This window comes from Grampus griseus (genome assembly GCF_964374135.1).
Source record: "Grampus griseus genome assembly, chromosome: 16".
Taxonomy (NCBI): Eukaryota; Metazoa; Chordata; class Mammalia; order Artiodactyla; family Delphinidae; genus Grampus; species Grampus griseus.
The window spans coordinates 6659741-6677745 of NC_139010.1; the positions used below are offsets into that span (position 1 = coordinate 6659741).

At 53.0% G+C, this 18005-nt stretch overlaps 2 protein-coding genes across 3 annotated transcripts in view; one reads left to right on the forward strand and one right to left on the reverse strand.

Moving 5' to 3' along the window:
- Positions 1 to 8543, forward strand: part of NTPCR (nucleoside-triphosphatase, cancer-related) — a 38874-nt gene extending 30331 nt beyond the window's left edge. The window contains exon 5 of the mRNA XM_082672998.1: positions 5343 to 8543. Within this exon, the coding sequence (XP_082529124.1) occupies positions 5343 to 5411 (69 nt within the window). The 3' untranslated portion in view covers positions 5412 to 8543. The remainder of the gene's footprint in view (positions 1 to 5342) is intronic.
- Positions 8544 to 9258: 715 nt separating this feature from the next.
- PCNX2 (pecanex 2) overlaps positions 9259 to 18005 on the reverse strand; it is a gene marked incomplete at its 5' end in the record, with an annotated part of 272510 nt that continues 263763 nt past the window's right edge. The window contains 2 exons of one of the 2 annotated variants that reach the window (XM_082673815.1): positions 9259 to 9712; positions 11225 to 11673. In XM_082673815.1, coding sequence (XP_082529941.1) covers positions 9551 to 9712; positions 11225 to 11673 — 611 coding nt within the window. In that variant the 3' untranslated portion in view covers positions 9259 to 9550. The remainder of the gene's footprint in view (positions 9713 to 11224; positions 11674 to 18005) is intronic. The other variant, XM_082673816.1, reaches the window with a different exon arrangement.

The following is an 18005-nucleotide window of genomic DNA, read 5'->3' on the forward strand; positions in this document are numbered from 1 at the left end:
CTCTTACTCTGCCTGGCCATGGGTTTTTTAACCAAGCAGGGTATAAACCATTTTCATCTCACCAGGAATTTGATGCTGTTTCTGGGTCACAGACTCCTGTAGGTACAGGAATGAGCATACACCTGCCGACCTTTAGGTCAAGAGTCAGTAGTCAGGGTTTTCTGTAGAAATTAACAAGGTAATCCTAAAATTCATATGGAAATTTAAAGGACCCAGCTCAAACAATCATAAAATGTTGGAAGACTCATACTTCCCGATTTCAAAACTTACTGCAAAGCTACAGGAATCAAGACAGTGTGGTGCTGGCACAGGGACAGACACGTAGATTGTCAGAATAGAGTTGAAAGTCCAAAAATAAACCCTTGCATCTGCGATCAACTGATTTTCAACAAGAGTGCCAGGACAAGTTAATGAAGAAAAAATTGTTCTTCAGCCAAAGGTGCTGGAAAACTGGACATCCACATCCAAAAGAATGAAGCCAGACCCTTACCTCACATCTGACACAAAAATTAACTCAAAACAGACCGTAGATCTACATGTAAGAATGAAACTATAGAACTCTTAGAAGAAAATATAGGAGTAATTCTCTGTAAACTTGGGTTAGGCAGAGTCTTATTTGTTCCAACACCAAAAGCACAAGTGACGAGAGAAAAGTAGATACAGTGAACTTCACCAAAATTTAAAATTTTTGTGCTTCAAAGGACACTGTCAAGAAAGTAAAAGGACAAGCCACAGGATGGGAAAAACTATTTAAGAATCATATATCTGATAAGGGACTTTGTGTATCCCAGAATACATAGAGAACTCTTACAACTCAATAATAAAACAACAAATAAACCAATTAAAAAAGGAGCAAAGAATCTGAAAAGACGTTTCTCCAAAGATAGGCAAATAGTTGATAAGCACATGAAAATGTAACACCATTAGTTTTTAGGGCAGTGCAAACCAAAACCACAGTGAGCTAGCACTGCACATTGCTGGGATGGCTATAATGAAATTAAAGGAAAGAAATGGAAAATAGTGTCAGTGAGGATGTGGAGAAATTGGAGGCCTCATACCCTGCTGCTGGGACTGTAAAAATGCAGCAGTTCGTCAGAAAGGTAGACGTGGGATCACCCTATAACTCAGCAATTCCACTTCTAAGTGTGTACCCAGAAGAATTGAAAACGTGTGTTCAAACAAAAACTCGTACACTGGTGTACATAGCAGCCAAAAAGTGACAACCCAAATGTCCATCAGCTGATGAACAAACAAACAGGATGTGGTACACACACGATGGGGCATCACTGGACAGTAAGAGGGAATGCCGTGGTGACGTGTGTTCAACGTGGAGGAGTTTACGTCACGTGACACCAAGGGAAGGAAGCCTGTCACAGAGGATTCCACACTGTACGATTCCACCTGCACGAAATGTCCAGAATAGGCAAATCTATAGACCAAAAAAATTGGTTAGTGGTTGCCAACACCTGGGGGGAAGGAGTGAGTGTAGTGGTTGAGAGTGAGGGTAATTGGGGGCGGGCGGGAGGGCGTGATGAAAATACTCCAGATAGATAGTGCTGATGACTGCACGGCTGGGAATCTACTAAAAGCCACCGAATTCTGCCCGAGGTTGAATTTTTTGGTATATGAATTATAGCTCAGTAAAGCTACGCTGTACACTCAACGCAGAAGTCAGGACACCCAAACAAAGAACCATCACCTCTCCTTCCTCCTCCCGAGAGAAGTGGCGTTGCCATGGAAACAAAGAACCATTGCGCCCCTCCCGAGAGAAGCGGCGTTGCCATGGAAGCATAGTCCCATCCCACGGGCACTGGGTTCCCGAAACCCCACTGGCAAAATAATTCTTGGTTTAGAGCCTTTAAACTTCAAGGGAAAGTAGGGTTAGAGGGTTTGAATTCATGAATGAGCCTATTTTTAGGTTCAATAAAATGAAATGGAGACAATGTGAAACGGAGAGACTAGTAATCCTTTTGTTATGTGTTAATGTATAATAATGAGCATTGTCAAATTAATTTCTTTTTTCAATCCCCTGCTTATTTAAAACTTGTCAGGGTACTTCCCACACAGTTTCAAGGAAATGTATGTGGTTTTGTTTTGCTTTCTTGCACATAGTGTATACATGAAGAGGCATTTTTTTTCCCTGCCTGTTCCTCTGTCCATATGTTCACAGCCTTCCTGACGTTACGGCGCCCAAGTCATTGACTGGTAGGCCAGTCTTAGGCCCTTCCCTGGTCCCAGGAGGCTCAGAGCCACTCAGATGCCTAATAGGCCAGAGTCTTCATAATCTGTATTTAACCGCTCAGCTCTATTTCAAAGACCCTCCTCTGCTTAGAATATAAGAAGCATTGACGGAGCACCCACCCTGTGCTAGACGCAGGAGGAATGTGACGCATCCCTGTCACCCTGGAACTCGCCGTCCAATTTTCTAGGGGCCCGAGGCCGGGCACCTCCTGCAGCCCTGGGCAGGGCATGGTGGGAGGAGAGGGCGAGGACGCCGGGGTCCTTTCTGCAGTCGTCCTCACCTCCTTTTCCCTCCCAGCCCCCAGTGCCCTCTTCTCGTTAGCCTCTCAGGAAGGGCTTTTCTGCCACCAAAAGTCTGGGGGTAGAATAAAAAGTAGACCAGAATTCTCCCGAAAGGGAAGCGTCCCTGAGTTGACAGACGATGCTGTGCTTGTTCTCGCATCTGAGGGTTTGTCTTGGCTGGAAAGGAACGTGGCAACTGAACGCTGTAAACGGCTTTGCATGAAGATCTTACTGCATAATCTTCAGAAGTCATCCTAGAAAAATCCAAGGGGGCGGCAGAATATTAGTATTCTGTTCACCAGTTTTTAGTGAGAAGTCATCAGAATGTGTCTTTTCTAGTTTTTATCCTTTGTTCTTTTTCTGTGCAAGGCTTGGAGACGTTCTCTGCGCGCTGGGGGTGGGTGGACCCTGTCCCTGCTGCAGCCCCGCAGCTCCCGGAGGACGGTGGGCGGGGCTCCAGCAGGACACCTGCGTGACCGCGGAACTGTGGCCCTGCAGCTTGGCGGTGCTCTCTGGGGCTCTTATTTTATCATCTCTGAGCCTCCCGCCTGTTAAATCCTGCTTGTCTGCAGGCCTCCGCTGGGCCACTTGAACAGCCTGCCCCCAGGACCGGGGTCTTGGGTAGCGGGGTTTCCACCTCATCACCCTTCACTTCCCTTCATCCCCCCGCCCCAGCCATTCTTTCCGAGGGCTGAGGTCTTCAAAGACTGGAAGTGAAGCCTTAGTGATGACCCAGGGGAAGAAATCCTACCAGCAGCCTGCAGACCCTGTTTCTTCACGTGTCTCATCGCACCGGCTTCAGTTTACACTTGAACGACGTCAGAAGTGTCCAGTGCGGACCTGCTGACCTCCGGTGCCCGAGATCCACCAGCGGCGGCTCCTCTGGAGCTGGATGGCGGAGCCGGGGCCCCCTTGGGGATGTCCGAGGGAGCGGGGCGGTGCCTGGCCCCTCCTCCCCCACCCCCGCTGCCACCGTTGCCCCTGTTTTTCTTCCCTCTTGGGTCCGTCTCTCTCCTCCTCTCCCAGCTCAGCATCTCACCGTGTCTCTCACGTGTGTAAAGGGGGTGATGAAATGTCCCCATCAGAGGAGGTGGCCCTTCTGGGCCTGCAGTGAGTCCTCAGGGACCCTGATGGCAGAGCCTCGGGGACTCCTCGTGAGGCCAGGGCGGAGGCGGGGGCCGAGGGCCCGCGTGTCCTCCTGCCCTCCCTGCGTGCCGCTGCCACCCCGATCCTCCGTCCACGGCGGGGACTCCCTCGGATGCTCTCCGCAAGAACGGGCTCGGGCCAGTGTAAGCCAGAACGGCAACGAAGCCTCATGCGGATGGGCGGTTTGTCATCAAGGCGAAGACGGGGCGGATGGTCCTCCTTTCGGTGGAGCCAGGGCTGCCCGGGGTCCAGTGGGCGGCATCCTCGGACACCACCGTCAGGGGACCGGCCTCCGCTGCCTGGCTCTGTCCTTTCGGGACTCAGATGGTCAGGAGGTCCCCGGGGCCGTGGGCAGCTCTGGTGCGGCAGAGGCGCCGCGCTCTTGCAAGAAGGATGTGGGATGCAGGAGCCCCAGGCGGTGAGGTCCACTGCGCGTTTCCTCCAGAGCCGGGGCCCCTGCCCCCCGTGGCGGGGGGAGGGCCTGTAGCGGGACCAGGCCCGTCTCCTCTCGGGGACCTCGCACCCCGAACCCGCTCAAGGTCTTCCGGCCGCACGCACCTCCCCTCCGTGTGATTCTCTGCTCGGCCCTTCTCTCTGCCAGTGCCCTTCTCCCGGCGTCCACCTGTCAGATGCAACTCGGGCATAACCACCTGCGGTTCCTCTGCAACCCTGCTCTCACTGCTGTCCACGTCTGCCCCCCGTCTGGTCTGCGGGCTCTGTGAGGTCAAGGTCCTGGTCTGAGTCTCGCCATCCCCAGCACCTTGCCCACCAGCAGAGCGTGCTGAATGTTGTGTGGGCCACCGAGGAAGGCACTGGTGATGGGAGGAGAGGCGGCTCTGCCCGTGTTCGGGGCGCAGCCCCCCACCCAGCTGCCTGGGGGCGTCTGGATGCTCGAGCTGTACTCCATGGGCCTGTGGTAGTGACAGAAAGAAAAATATAACACAGATCATCGGAGAGAGCTTGAATAAACTGTTAGTGTTGTTTGTTTTTGTAACTGTTGATCACAGAGGTAGCACACCGGGATGCAGGGGCCTGTGTCCTAGTCTGCACTGCGCCCGCGCTACCTCTGAGAGCTCAGGAAAAGCCCTGCCCTTCTCTGGGCTCCTGGTTCCTCGTCATTCACATTGACTGGTGTCGGAGGTTTCTTGCAACGTGCAAATTTGCTAAGCTCACGGAGAGGTGAGTAGATTACTGACCTTCAGAGCATCCCAGAACCCTGGGTGTGACCCAGCGCCAGTGGGTCCACCTCCAGGGCCCACCTGGAGGGCCAGTGCTCACCTGAAGCACAGGTTCTCCCGGCTTCACTCAGGCATCCTTCTTTCCAGGTCAGGCTGAGCTCAGGGGCCACGTCCCAGTCTGCATTCCCATCATCCCTCCCAGGGTTCAATTCGTAGCCCTTTTCCAGTTAAAAATCCTTCCATCATCAAAACCCACTGTCACTGTTTGAGCCGCAGCTTCACAGAAGCTGGTGGTGGGATTCGAGTCCACTGGCCCAGTTTTCAGAGCGCTCTGGAGGACCTGGGCTTCCTCCCTTGGTCGTACCTCGCCTGGGTCACACTTTCTAAAACACCCCTCACCTTTCAGGCTCTTCTTTTAGAATATTACCTGGCAGAGTAGGTAATTGAAGGAAAAGAAAGGGACTCTGAAGCGCGCTTTCTTGCTTCTTCCCACAGGTCACCAAGGAAAACAGAAACCACCTTCTGCCAGAGATTGTGACGTGTGTGCAGAGTGGCCGGAAGTGAAGACGACTTGTCACTGCTTTTCTGCACGTGAACACATCTCTTGGAGAGGAGCCTCAGTTCCCTGCCTGTCCAGGTTTTTGGCCTTCGGGTTTATGAAATCTTGGAGGCTTTTCCAAAGAAAGCCTGACAGCTGTTTTCCATAAAATGTTTAAAAGATCAAATTAGCCTTAATGCTGGATTGACTTGACAAGATTAACAATCCACTGTGGCTTATTCATGCTGAGAGATTTCTGTTTATTTCCTCTTGCAGTTGTGCATATGATTTGGGTAAATTATGAAATGAGAAATGGTTTTCGGAGTATTAGTTGGAATTTGCCCCCATTGATTGAAGTTTATAAATGTGTTCAGGGAAAAGGGGGAGAAGAGCGTTCACTGCCTAATCAGTTTTGCATGTCAGGAAAATTCAATCCCTCTCCAGGAGCAGCTGAAGTCTCCCGCAACTTACAGTGATAACAGTTACTTGATTTTTTAAAAAATCAGTATTTCAAAAAAAGCCATTTTCGGTCCTCCCCCCTCCCCATCTCTTATTGTTTATCTGTTTGCTTATTGCTTAATAAAATAAAGGTAGATGTGATGATTGCACGCATGTGGGTCCCTGCGTGGGAGGGACGAGCAGTCTGTAGAAATGTTGGTAGCGCTGGGTACCCAGCAGGGCTTCAGATCAGAGCCGCACTTTGGCCCCGTTCATTTAGACAAGTTCGCAAACCTTCCTGGGCCCCGTTTCCCTCCCAGAAAAGAGGGAAGTGGGTACCATCAAAGGAAGGCGTCGCCACAGCCTGAAGGAAACCACCCTCAGGCGTCCTCGTGATCCCCTGGGGGGCGCCCGGGGCCAGGGCCCGGGCTGCGGGGAAGACGGTGCAGCCTGGGCAGGGCCGCGTGGGACAGACCACTGAAGCCCCAGAGCTCACAGAGGATAACAGCTGCCCTCCCAGGGGTTGATGGGGCACAATGACGATAACCAGTGCAGTGTCTTTAGGCCAGTTTTGGTGAAGAACTATGAATTACCAGGATTTCTTTAGCCTTAGCTACAAACCCAGCTGGTGCTAATGCCGGGTGTGCCCTTGAATATGACCTCTGACCGGTCCGGGCATCTGTGGAGCGAGGTGTCCCGTGAGCTGGGCCCTGGGGCAGCAGACAGTGCAGGAAGCAAGTCAGAAAGAGAAAAACAAATACCGTATGCTAACACATATATATGGAATCTTAAAAAAAAAAAAAAAAAAGGTTCTGAAGAACCTAGGGGCAGGACACACGCAGTATTTTAAAAAATGGGTTTTTTTTGGCCAAGCCGAGGGGCATGTGGGATCTTAGTTCCCTGACCAGGGATCAAACCTGGGGCCCTAACCACTGGACCGCCAGGGAAGTTCCCCAAATGGTTTCTTTTCTTCTCTGAATTGGCACATGTCAGGGAGATGGTCCTTCTCCGTCTGTCTCGTGTTCGTAGAATGCTGTGTCTGGGAAGACCGCGTGGGAGTAGGGGCGCTGGGGGCAGCTGATGGCAGGTGCTTGTGACTTGGGACAAAGCAGTAGGAAAGTGGAGCAGGCTTGGGAGGAGGGCTTGGGGAACAGGCCTTGCGATGCCCGTTTCATGGGCCAGGAGAGGTCAGTGCACCAAAGCGGTTTTAGAAAACGACTTGCCAGGCAGGTGGCTTTAACACACAGGGCACAAATGAAAATCAGTAATGCCAGGTTAGCCCCGTGATTTATAGAAGGCCAAGCACTACAGTTTATATTATCTTTAGAGGAGAAGCAGTTTTGTTCAGTGTCCAAATGTAGAAAATAAATAACTCTTTAGCTGTGGCAGAACAGGTGAATAACTCCAGCAAGAAATGTCACCTTCGGAAAATCCCCTGTAAATGGGGGCTAATAATACAGTATTTTGCAAGGAATACGCTCTGATAAACAGTTGACTCGCTGAAGATCAGATTAACAAGCTCATGAGTTGTAAATACAGAAGTTGTTTGCAACACTTGAAAAAGTCACGTGGCCGCGTCGTTGACAGTCCGTTAAGAATCCTGGAGGGGATCCAGCCACGATCTCACCCGTGGGTCTGCGTGTGCACACGCTCAGAGCGCACACTCAGGTGGCTTTACGGCCATAGACAGCACAGAGGGTGGCATCCCTGTCTGAGGAGTCTGGCCCCGATGTGGGTAAACTACACCTTCCCTTCTCCCGCGGTGCCCCAAAAGGCTGCCAGAGAAGCGGGATGAGCAGTAACCCAGCAGTCGGAAAAGCAGCTCTCGAATCTCCGGTGGCAGGAGTACCCGCGTCGTGTCTGCCTTCTCACCTGCATCGCGCTGTCCCTGCAGACTGTTCTCCCAGCTCTTTGAGCAGCTCTCACTGGCTGGGGAAGCGGTGACTCTGTGTTTCTTACCTGTGGAGGCCCGAGGAGTGCCCAGTCTGAATGCTGCTGGGCGTGGGTCATTGTCTTACCTAATTCAAGTGGCCACCCTATATGGGGAGGCCATGCTCACAGCTCAAGGCTGCCCTTTACCTGAGGGCTTGGCTGCAATGTTGCCCAAAAGAATTTCGGGAACTGCCAGCCAGGTTTGCTTGAGCCGACTTGGAGGACTGCGGTGAGGTTCTATCAGCTTCTCTTCAGACAGATGTCTGCAAATCCATCAGAAATAAGAAGGCGTGCACCTCCAGGGATTGCTGATTTGAGAATCATGCACTGTGTCTCCGATTATACAGAGTCTACCTATTGTTATTAATTTCTAATTCTTATTTTATAAAAAAAAGAATATTGCCATCTACTTCCAAGGGGTAAGGAATTCTCTGCAATACCCTCTCCTCTGCCTACACTTCCAAACTCCAGGTACCTTTAAGAAATTTGTGTGACTGTTTCCAAATTGCGTATCCCTAACTATTTAGGGCTTTCCAAAAGTGACGGTTCGCCAGGTCAGGGATGATATTCTCCATGGGCTGTGTTCTACGATCCCTTCTTCCTCCCTCGTGTCAGGAAGAAGCCAGGTTTCTGCTCTACCTGATGGGAATCTTAAGATGAGAAAAGCTGTCTCAGAATTTGCCTACAGCATTATAAATCAACTATACTTCAATTAAAAAAAAGAATCTGAAAAAGAATATATATGTGTATAACTGAATCACTTTACTGTATACCTGAAACTAACACAACATTGTAAATCAACTATACTTCAATAAAAAATAATTTTTTTTTAAAAAAAGAAGTTGCCTAAATGTCATTCTTACAGTGAAGGATGTGGTATTTCTTTTGTTGTTTTTTGGTTTTTTTTAGAAGTGACAACAGTTTCAGCAGAACTCAAACAACTGGACACAGCAATAACTGTAAACATTTTAATTCCAAAAACAAAGGTATGTGCAAATGTCCTGTGACGCGGTAAAGATTGCTTGGCTTGGAGACAGGCGTGCATTCCTGGGAAGCACACAGGAGCGCTGGGCGAGACGGGGCCTGGCTTCTTGCAGGACGTTGCTGTGACTGCAGTTAACATCATTCCTAGGCGGCCCTCCGTGACCTGCCTCAACTAGACTTCTGCACTCACGTTGCTGGGGATGGTTGGCTCCTTTCACAGGATGCTTTGGACGTGACTGCATGCACTATCACATTTTTTGCAGTAAAGCTGCCACTGGTTTATACTTACTTAACATCTGCATAAATATTATAAAGAAGTGAGATGTTTATATGTAGACTGGACATCAGCGCATTGGACCAGCTGGTGGTGTGATATGCACTGCTGTCCGCCTCTTTTCCACAGTAACAGTGACATACAGAATGCCAGTTGTTTAGCATGCAGCTGTCTTATTTTCATCAGGACCGGAAGGAGTTATTTATGTGCTCTATTTGAGTTGTCTTAAGATGTTAACATGGCTTTTATTTGAATTTTCCAGTTCTGGGAGGGGTGCTTCCCGCGTCCCGCCTCTCTGGGGCCGCGAGTGCCAGAGCAGGAGGGAGGCCTGGTGTCAAGGTTTGTGTTCATCACGTGAGATATTTTTCAAGAACCTGAGATCAAGTTATTCTGTTTTGTACACAGCACTTATCTTCCACAGGATGGGTCTCCCGGCTGTCATTCTTTGTGCTGTTTAGTTTGGGGAGCACAGGGGAGAAGCTGGGGGGGGGGCTTGCGTCCCTCCCCAACGGCGTGGCTTCTCCAGCCCGAGCTCAGCTACTGCTCGTCGGAAGCGCTCTGCTGGGAGGCCGTGTCGTCCAGGCCCATGTCCTCCTGGCTTGCCCTTCTGCACATCACCCGCAGGTTCTCGGCCGCGTGGCGATCTCGAAGCAGCCCCTGCTCGGTGGCCTCCGTGGGTTCGCACGGCTCGGAAAAGTGCTTCCAAAGAGAAAACAGAAGCAACAAGTGATGGCTCAGCAAAGCTGATTGCTTCCCCTGATGACCACCCCACGGCTGTAGGTACCAGCCAGCAGTGTGGCAGGAACCTGGGGTCAGAGTCTAAAGTCAGGTCCAGTTACAGAGGACCAAAGCGGGGGGGGGGGGTCTTTGAGGACAGAGCATGCAGCCCGAGCCACGGGCAGAGGGAGCCGCCTCTGCACACAGGGCCCTCTTCTCGGGTAACCTGGAAAAACATGACCTTGGGCAAGAGGTCACTTGTGAGCCTGGATTTCCTGAGTTTGGGTCAATGTCACTTCATATACATTGAGTCCTGCACAGCTGCTCAGTCCTGCAGGTTTGACGCCAAACAGTATGACCGAGGCCTTTTTATTGTGGCTGCACGTGGTCCCAAGGACCCAGCCATCCCTGTGGGAGAGAGAATTGGCCAGAATCCCAGAGCTGCATCCACAGACTCTCTTAAACACACATTGGGGGTGGCAGAGAGCTGCGATACTTTGTGCACCGTTACTGAGGAAATGAAAAAAGGGAAGTTTGTTTATGCTTAGCTATCTAACTTAAACTCCTAAAGTAACCCGGGGCTCCGGGATGCTCATAACCCTGCCCTGAAGGCTAGCGCACCATCGCTGCAACGCCACGGCTCTACTAAGGGTGGTGCATGCCGGCCTGGTTTCAGGGTGGCTGCAGGTGCCACTGTATGGCTTCTCCTGCGGGCGGGGGCAGGCGCCGGCCTGTAGGGCTTCTCCCTTTGGGAAGAGGGTAAGGGCAGAGCCACCATCATCCACCTCCAAAAAGCCACGCCCGGAACCAGAAGGCCAGCAGCCTGCGGCTCTGCCCCTTCGCGGGCAGGACGGCGTGTGACCGTTCAAACGGAGCGTGGAAGTCTCCAACCTGATGCCGGCTTTTGCCTTAACATCTCCGATTTCTCCCTCCCTACCACAGTACAGAAGAGAGCGGCTGGGTGTTTACTTACGTACTTAACTTGTGAAGCCCAGTTATTCATCCAGCGCCAGCCAGCTTGGGATTCTCGATAAGGAACCGTTTATTTGGGCAAAGTCCTCAAAACTCTCTAACATTTAACTGCGTAAAAGTAGAAAGCCATCTCGGGAGCCACCGTTAAATCTAGTGGCTCGGAACTGATGGTGAGCTGCCTGCAGTGCTGACGTGTGTCCTTTCCTCTCCCTCAGCCAGAGGAACGTGGAAAGAGAAGGTTCTGTCTGCACCCATGGAGGACATGCCCCCCCCCCGCCCCCGACATCCTGGATTCAGGGCGAAGGGGACTCTGACACCGGCTCCCTCCACCGCCTGCCTGGGTGTCGTCATTACGGTACACGTGCCATACATCCTGTCCGCTTCCGAGCGCGGCCAGTCCAGCTCCCGTCTCGTTGCCTGTCTGTTACTCTGGGAACCCTACAGGGCAGGTGATGGGAGCCTGCAGGCCCGGGGGACCGGGCTCATCGGCCAGGAGTGCCCCCCACCCCCCGAGCTCCTCACCCGTGCGGGCTGGCTGGTGGTCCTGGCCGAGGGGCCCAGGGTGATGTTGACACTGCTGGAGGACTGGGTGTCGCTGGTGTTACCCCCGTCGGCGGCAGACAGCCCGGAAATGACCAGGACGCTCGAGAAGCTCCTCTTGCCAAAGAGGAAGCTGAGGGTGGAGCTGGTGGACGAGCCCAGGCTGGACCTGATGAGGGCCTCGGCCCGCTCGCGGACGCTCAGGTGGCCGGCAGCGGGGGCGGGCGGGGGCTGGGAGCGCAGGGATGCCGCCGAGGTGCACGGGGACAGCCGGCTGCCCGAGAGCCGCCGGGCCAGCTCGTGGACCGACGTGGACGTCTGCAGGAAGGCCGGGTGGCTGTCCACGGTGGGGCCGGATGAGCGCGGGATGGGCGGCGTTTGGCTTAAGACCCTGGGGGCCTGGACGGACTGAGTCCTGCCTTTTCTCCTGCCTTTAAAGGAAAGCAGAGCAGAATAGGTAAACGACAAGGACCTACCGTAGAGCACAGGGAACTCTACTCAATAGTCTGTAATAACCCATGTGGGAAAAGAATCTGAAAAAGAACGGATATATCTGTATGGATAACTGAATCGCTTTGCCGTGCACCTGAAATTAACACGACATCGTAAACCCACCATAAATTAATTTAATAAAAACAACAACACATAAGTGTGGGAATTAAAGACAAAGAGGGAAAAGCAAGGGCATTCAAAAAGTCACTTATCTAGTCAACCAGAGCTTTCTAAAAAGGGGGATTTAAAAGAAAAAAAACAGCAGAGCAGACCGGCTTGCCGTGGCAGGCAGCTGCCCACGTCAGTGTCCGCGTGCTGAGGCAGGCGGGCTGCTCTGCGGGGCCCGAGGGACCCAGGCTGGCCTCCCACCTTCTGGGCTGGGATGGAGGGTTGGGAGCCCAGCTCGGGGCTCCACTGAGGCCTGAGAACTGAAGGATGGGGCAGGGGTGTTGGTGTGGGCCACAGGCCAGGGCGATGGGCCCGTCCGGTTTGCCCAGGCCTGTCCTGGGTTCCGTACCGAAGTCCCTCGTCCCTGGGAGCCCTGTCCTGGGCAAACCCATAACGTGGCCTCATCAGGCAAATCCCATCATGTCCCTGCTTCGGGACTGGGTTCCCGGGCTCCTCTGATAAGCAGTGATGAAGGGAAAGCATGCAGGTTTGCATCATGTCTAGTTGCCTTCGAAAGAGGAAAAACGGGTTGAGCCACATGCTGTGGCCTTTTTTTTCTAGAAAAGTTTTCCCTTAAGATCAAGGTCTTTGAGAGGAAGCCCTCCCCGGCCCAACTCGGGCGTGCACGGCCCGGGTTCCCACGTCTGTCAGGGCTCCCAGCTCCCTTTGGCCAGTTGTCCCTCCCCTCAGGGGTCCTTCCTGGCCCAGCTCTTGCTGAGACTTGCTGAGACGAGGCCTTTATTTTATTTTTTACTGGAGTCTAGTTGACTTACAACGTTGTATTAGTTTCAGGTGTGCAGCAAAGTGAATCAGTTATACATACACATATATCCACCCTGGCCTAAATCTAAAAAAAAAGAGAGAGAAAAATAAGGCCATTTTGGACCCAAGGGACCGGCCCGCCCGAGCCTTTGGTCCTGGCACAGCTCTGGAGGAAGGCGGGCTTAAAGCGCCTGTCCTGTGCCTGACTTACCTCTGCGGCTTTAGAGACGAGGCGGGTGACGAGCCTGGAATTGCTGGAACGCTGAGTTCCTTGACTTAAGCCTCAGTACTCACCAGGGTCTAATTCTAAAATATTATTTTAACCACAAGGTCCTACTGGGAAGCACAGAGAACTATATTCAGTAGCCTATGATAAACCGTAACGGAAAAGAATATGAAAAAGAAGGTATATATACGTTTAATCGAATCACCTTGCTGTACAGAAATTAACACAACATTTGTAAATCAACTGTACTTCAGTTTAAAAAATAAACATCAATAAAATATTATTCTGAAGGGGGCAGCTGGTGACGTCACGGTGCTACCAGTTGCCCTACTGACGTGTCTCCAGGAGTGGGTACAGTTACATGCAATGGGTAAAAATAGAGGGGGCTGCAGGGTGGGTACCCCCAAGGAATGTCACCTCACCCCAAATGCCCAAGTGATTAACCGGGCACCCGGTGATTCTGAAATATTTACGTTTGTCTATGGGAACACGTCTTTTGCGAGGTAACTCCTTAGGGCACAGATGTTACTGTGGACATTCCCCGGGTCCTCTCTAGCCCTGCCCTTCCCACAGCGGCGGACTGGCTGAAAGGGCCCTCCTGCCTCACGTTGACCTTACTGCCATGTGCCCACTGTGGTGGTGGGGGCCCGTTTCCAGAGGGCACTGGGGCTCCCACCTGGCTCCCTCCTGCCCGTCTGCTGAGAAATCGGGGTGCCCCCCCGCAATGCTGCTCACAGAGTGGTACTGGGATCAGGCTCCCCGGGTGAGTGCAGGCAGCTCCCCGGCATGGGGCTCCCCCTCCCCCCGGGGATGGGCCCATCTGAACGGTCCCGCTGCAGAGCTGAGTGTTACTCTTATAGAGGAAGAAAGAGGGAGAAAGGGACCCTGACGAATCAGAATGAAGAACAGAGATGGTGATTTGTTAGTTTATTCAGAGCTTGGCAAGGCCAAACATCTGCTTGTGATTTATACGGTAACGCTGATTGCTGCCCCAGAATAGTCCACATTCATCCGCAAGCCAGTGAGTTTGATGTTGGAGAGACCACCCGTACTTCGTGGGGGAACTTAGCTCATTCCAGTAACAAAGGGGAACGGTCCGTGTTCCATGCAAGACGGGGTAACCCCTGCCCCGATTTCACTGCTTCAGATTTTCTTGTTTTTTTTTGTCGCTCTTGATTTTTTAAAAGTTAATTTTGCAAATGGAACAAGTACGAAACCAAGCTAAATACATCTATGCTACTTATTATTCTGTAGTTTAACTTAGTTTGCCAGTTACTTCGTTATCAAATTAGGAGCGTTTCTAGGGAAAACCTCCTTAGGACCTGGGTTGAAATGCCATGTAAATTACCCGCCCCTGTTCATTATCCCAGCACTATTCCTTTGTCTTTGATTGTAATCTGAAAGGTGGTGGTGCAAATCCTTAGAATAGGATAGAAGAGAGAAATTATATGTATCAAATGTTAACTATTGAATCTAGATGAAATGTATGTAGGTATTCATTGCCTTATTCTTGAAGTTTTTCTGTAAAAAATTTCAAAATAAAACACTAAACTATTAAAAAAATAGGATAGAAGAGATAGCCTTCCTGTCCAATATGGGATTCAGATTAGTTACAAATTCCTAACTGCTCTCCTCAGCAAGCAGCCCACCAGCCTCCACCAGTGGGCTGAGTCCCCTTCCAGCAAGAAGTCTGCAGGTTGTCAGGCCGCACTTAGGGCTGCATAGTGAGTTCCTGGCCGTAGGGCGTGAGGGCCCGCGAGTCAGGCATGAGGTGCTGGGCGTCCACACACTATGCCCACCTGGGGTTGCAGTCCTCTGGGAGTCTGGCAAGGGCCAGGATGGGGATACTCGGCTGGGGACTGAAGCAGGGACCCAGGGAGCGAGGGAGCAGTTGGGACTCCAGTTATGGGCACTGAGCCTTGGGCACTGTGGGTAAAACAAGAGTCTGTTCTTAGAATTTCATTCACATTCCCCCTTGAGAGCGGCTCAATCATTGCTGCATAGCTAGGCTTCTCTGTCATGCCCTGCCCGGGAAGTCAGGTCCTTCACCTCGGCCCCAGGGACTCCCACAGGGCACAGCACACTGGTCATCACTGGTTGCCTACGTGGCATCACGCGGTGCTCTCCACCCTCCGCCCTTCCTCTCTGACTGCATCGGCGCATCGACAGGCTCGGCACGCGGCACACTGACCAGGAAACAACGACCCAACCTGCAAAACTCACCTCGCACGGAAACCCAGAGCTTCTTCAACCCCTGACTGGGAACAGAGCCAGCCCCAGGCGGTTTGGGTTTGGCCAAGGGCTTCTTAACCTTAGCCATTGGAACCATCTGGGAAGCTTCAAAAGTGCCTTGACCTAGACACTGAGACCCACCCCCCCCCCGACCCGTGTGCCCCTGCAGACTGGGCCCTGGGCCTCCCCTGTAGCCTGGGAGGCGAGCTACGGAACAGGAGCTGGGAAGGTGAGTCTTCCAGGTCGAGTACAAAGATACGGGATCAGGAATATCCCCCCCAGGACTGGAGACCGACCTCTAACTTCCCTGCACCGGCTGAGCAGGCTCCTGGCTTGCTTTCTGGAAGCTGCGGGCACCATGGTTTGATTCAGTCGGAGGGAGGGCGAGGAGGCGGCCAGAGAAGCCAGAGGTTAGAAGGAAACGCAGCAACTGCACAGCAGAGGCCCCTTTGGCGATGCCGTCCTGCTGGGAATGGCAGCGGGTGGGGGGGGGGTGGCTTCCCAGGCCACCCTCCCTCTTCCAGGGGCCTTCGGGCATCTCACCACTGGCTGCGTCATCTGGGAAGAGTCCTTGGTGGCGCCGGGCAGGGCCGTCCCCCTCCCCATGTGCGGCTCCTTCTGGGGCCGGTGTCCTTGGGGTCACGAGGGCTACTGCACTCGGGGCTTTGGTAACTGACAGCTTTGCGCCTGGCCCTGTCAGGGCACAGGAGTCCCCCTACCCCATCCCCACTCTGCACCGGCTCAGGGGCGGCGGCCTGTGGGTGGAGGCCTGAGCCGGGCGGGGGCAGCTCTCCTCTAGCCTGCAGCGTGGACGCGTGTGAGCACCTGTGTTTATCGGGCGCTGAGGGATGCAGCCTGGGATCCCACCAGAAGCTTACCCCCTCCTGGGCTTTGTTCTCCAAGCGTCGGGGTTCCGACACGGTGCTTACTCACAGGTGGGGCGTGTTTCTAGCTGCCGCCGAGGGACGTGGAGAGAAGGGACAGGGGTCCTGGCCTTGAACTTCCCCAGGGAGTGAGCGCGTGCAGTGAACCAAGCCAAAGGTGGCCATGTCCCCGTATGGCTTTAACCAGAGTGGTAGTAAAAAGGGGACATTTCAGTTTTCCAGGGGCAGGAGGAGGTGTCTGTGTCCTGGGTGTGGGGAGTAAGGTTGTCCCTTTCTGATGCCAGCTTCGAGCTTTTCTAGATGTCTCTCAGGGGCCTGCTGTGCCCTGACGTCCCGAGATTTCCCTGCTGCCTTGAGGCGTGGCTGTGAGTCCCAGTGGCTGGTTTCAAGCCAACTGTCTCATGGTGTTTCATCCTTTTGAAGGCAAGTTTGGACTCCATCCCTGTCCAGCCCCGCAGAATGGGTGTCTGGCTTATGCCACCAGCTGTGATGCCCCCTGGTGAGTTTCAGGAAAGCCTCGCCCCGGGCAGCCACTGAGGCAGGGGGATGGTGAGGCTTCAGGCAGGGCTGGAGGGCAGAAGGGGCCATCTGTCATGTCATTCCCCCTCCAGGACTCACGCCCCACCAGCTTCTCTCAGCCCACTGGGGCCCCCTTGGGACTCGAAGCCAGATGGTCTGAAAGGTGGTCACTCTTGGTGGCCTTGGGAGAAGCGATTTTAAGAAGCAATGATGGAGGACTTCCCTGGTGGCGCAGTGGTTGAGAGTCCACCTGCCGATGCAGGGGACGCGGGTTCTTGCCCCGGTCCGGGAAGATCCCACGTGCCGTGGGGCGGCTGGGCCCGTGAGCCATGGCCGCTGAGCCTGCGCGTCCGGAGCCTGTGCTCCGCAACGGGAGAGGCCACGATGGTGAGAGGCCCGCGTACCGCAAAAAAAAAAAAAAAAAAAAGCAACGATGGAAAATGCACAGCTGGTTTGGGCTCTGGAAGATGCAGCTCCGACATCTGCCACGAAAACCTGTGACTGCTCCCAGCCTCAGGCTCCGGCGGTGAATGGGGGGGTGTTCACAACCTATGGGGCCTGGATTTTAGGACAGGAAGCAGCGCTAGCCCCAAGCGCCGGCACAGCTTCACTTCTACGAAAGGGAAGAGGCAGCTCACTGAGTCAGAGCCCGTCCAGCACGCCCATCTTCGGCTCTTTAAAAGCCTGCGGCCCCGCCAGCCAGAAACCCCCAGACTCCAGCCTCCCTGTGGTTCCCACAGGTCACCTGGTTAGACGTGCCAAGCGCTGAGGAATTTCTCCATTTGGAACCCACCTTGCATTTTCCCACCTGGAAGATCCCTTTATGTGATTTTGAAACTTAAAATTCTCATGCGATAACAACTGTTAACTAAGCAATGAGAAACTCCTGGCCTGAGAGCCCAACACTGGAGGCCTCTGGCTGGGCGACCGCTCTGCTTGGGGTTGGGGCAGACGGCACGGGGCGGGGAAGGCGGCCTTCTTCCCCCTAAGCAGCTAATGGCAATCACTTTGCCCATCTACCTACCTATCTACCTCTCCCTCCCTTCCTTCCATCTCTCATCTATCTTCTATTACCTAGCTATCATCTATTGATTCATCTCTATCTATCATGTATCCATCCATCTATCATCCATCATCTGTCTTCTACCCATCATCTGTCTGCCTCTCTGTCTCCCGATCTATCTACCATCTTGCCCATCTTTGTATAAATCCTCACTATTTCAGTGAAATCCTCAGCCTTACTTCCAGGAGACAGGGACCGTTCCTCATTACTCATTCGGTGCAGAGCTGGCAGGGGAACACACACAAAAAGGCACTTAATGAACCCTTCTGGATGGTAAAAGCACTGAGGCCAAAAGGCGAAGCCACTAACAGGTTCTGAAGGGCAAAGCTGAGTGCCAGTGTGCCAGCAGGAACCAGGGCCAAGCATCTGTCTCTCCCGCATCCACCCGGGTGCGTCCTCTGCGGGCCCTCGGGGTCA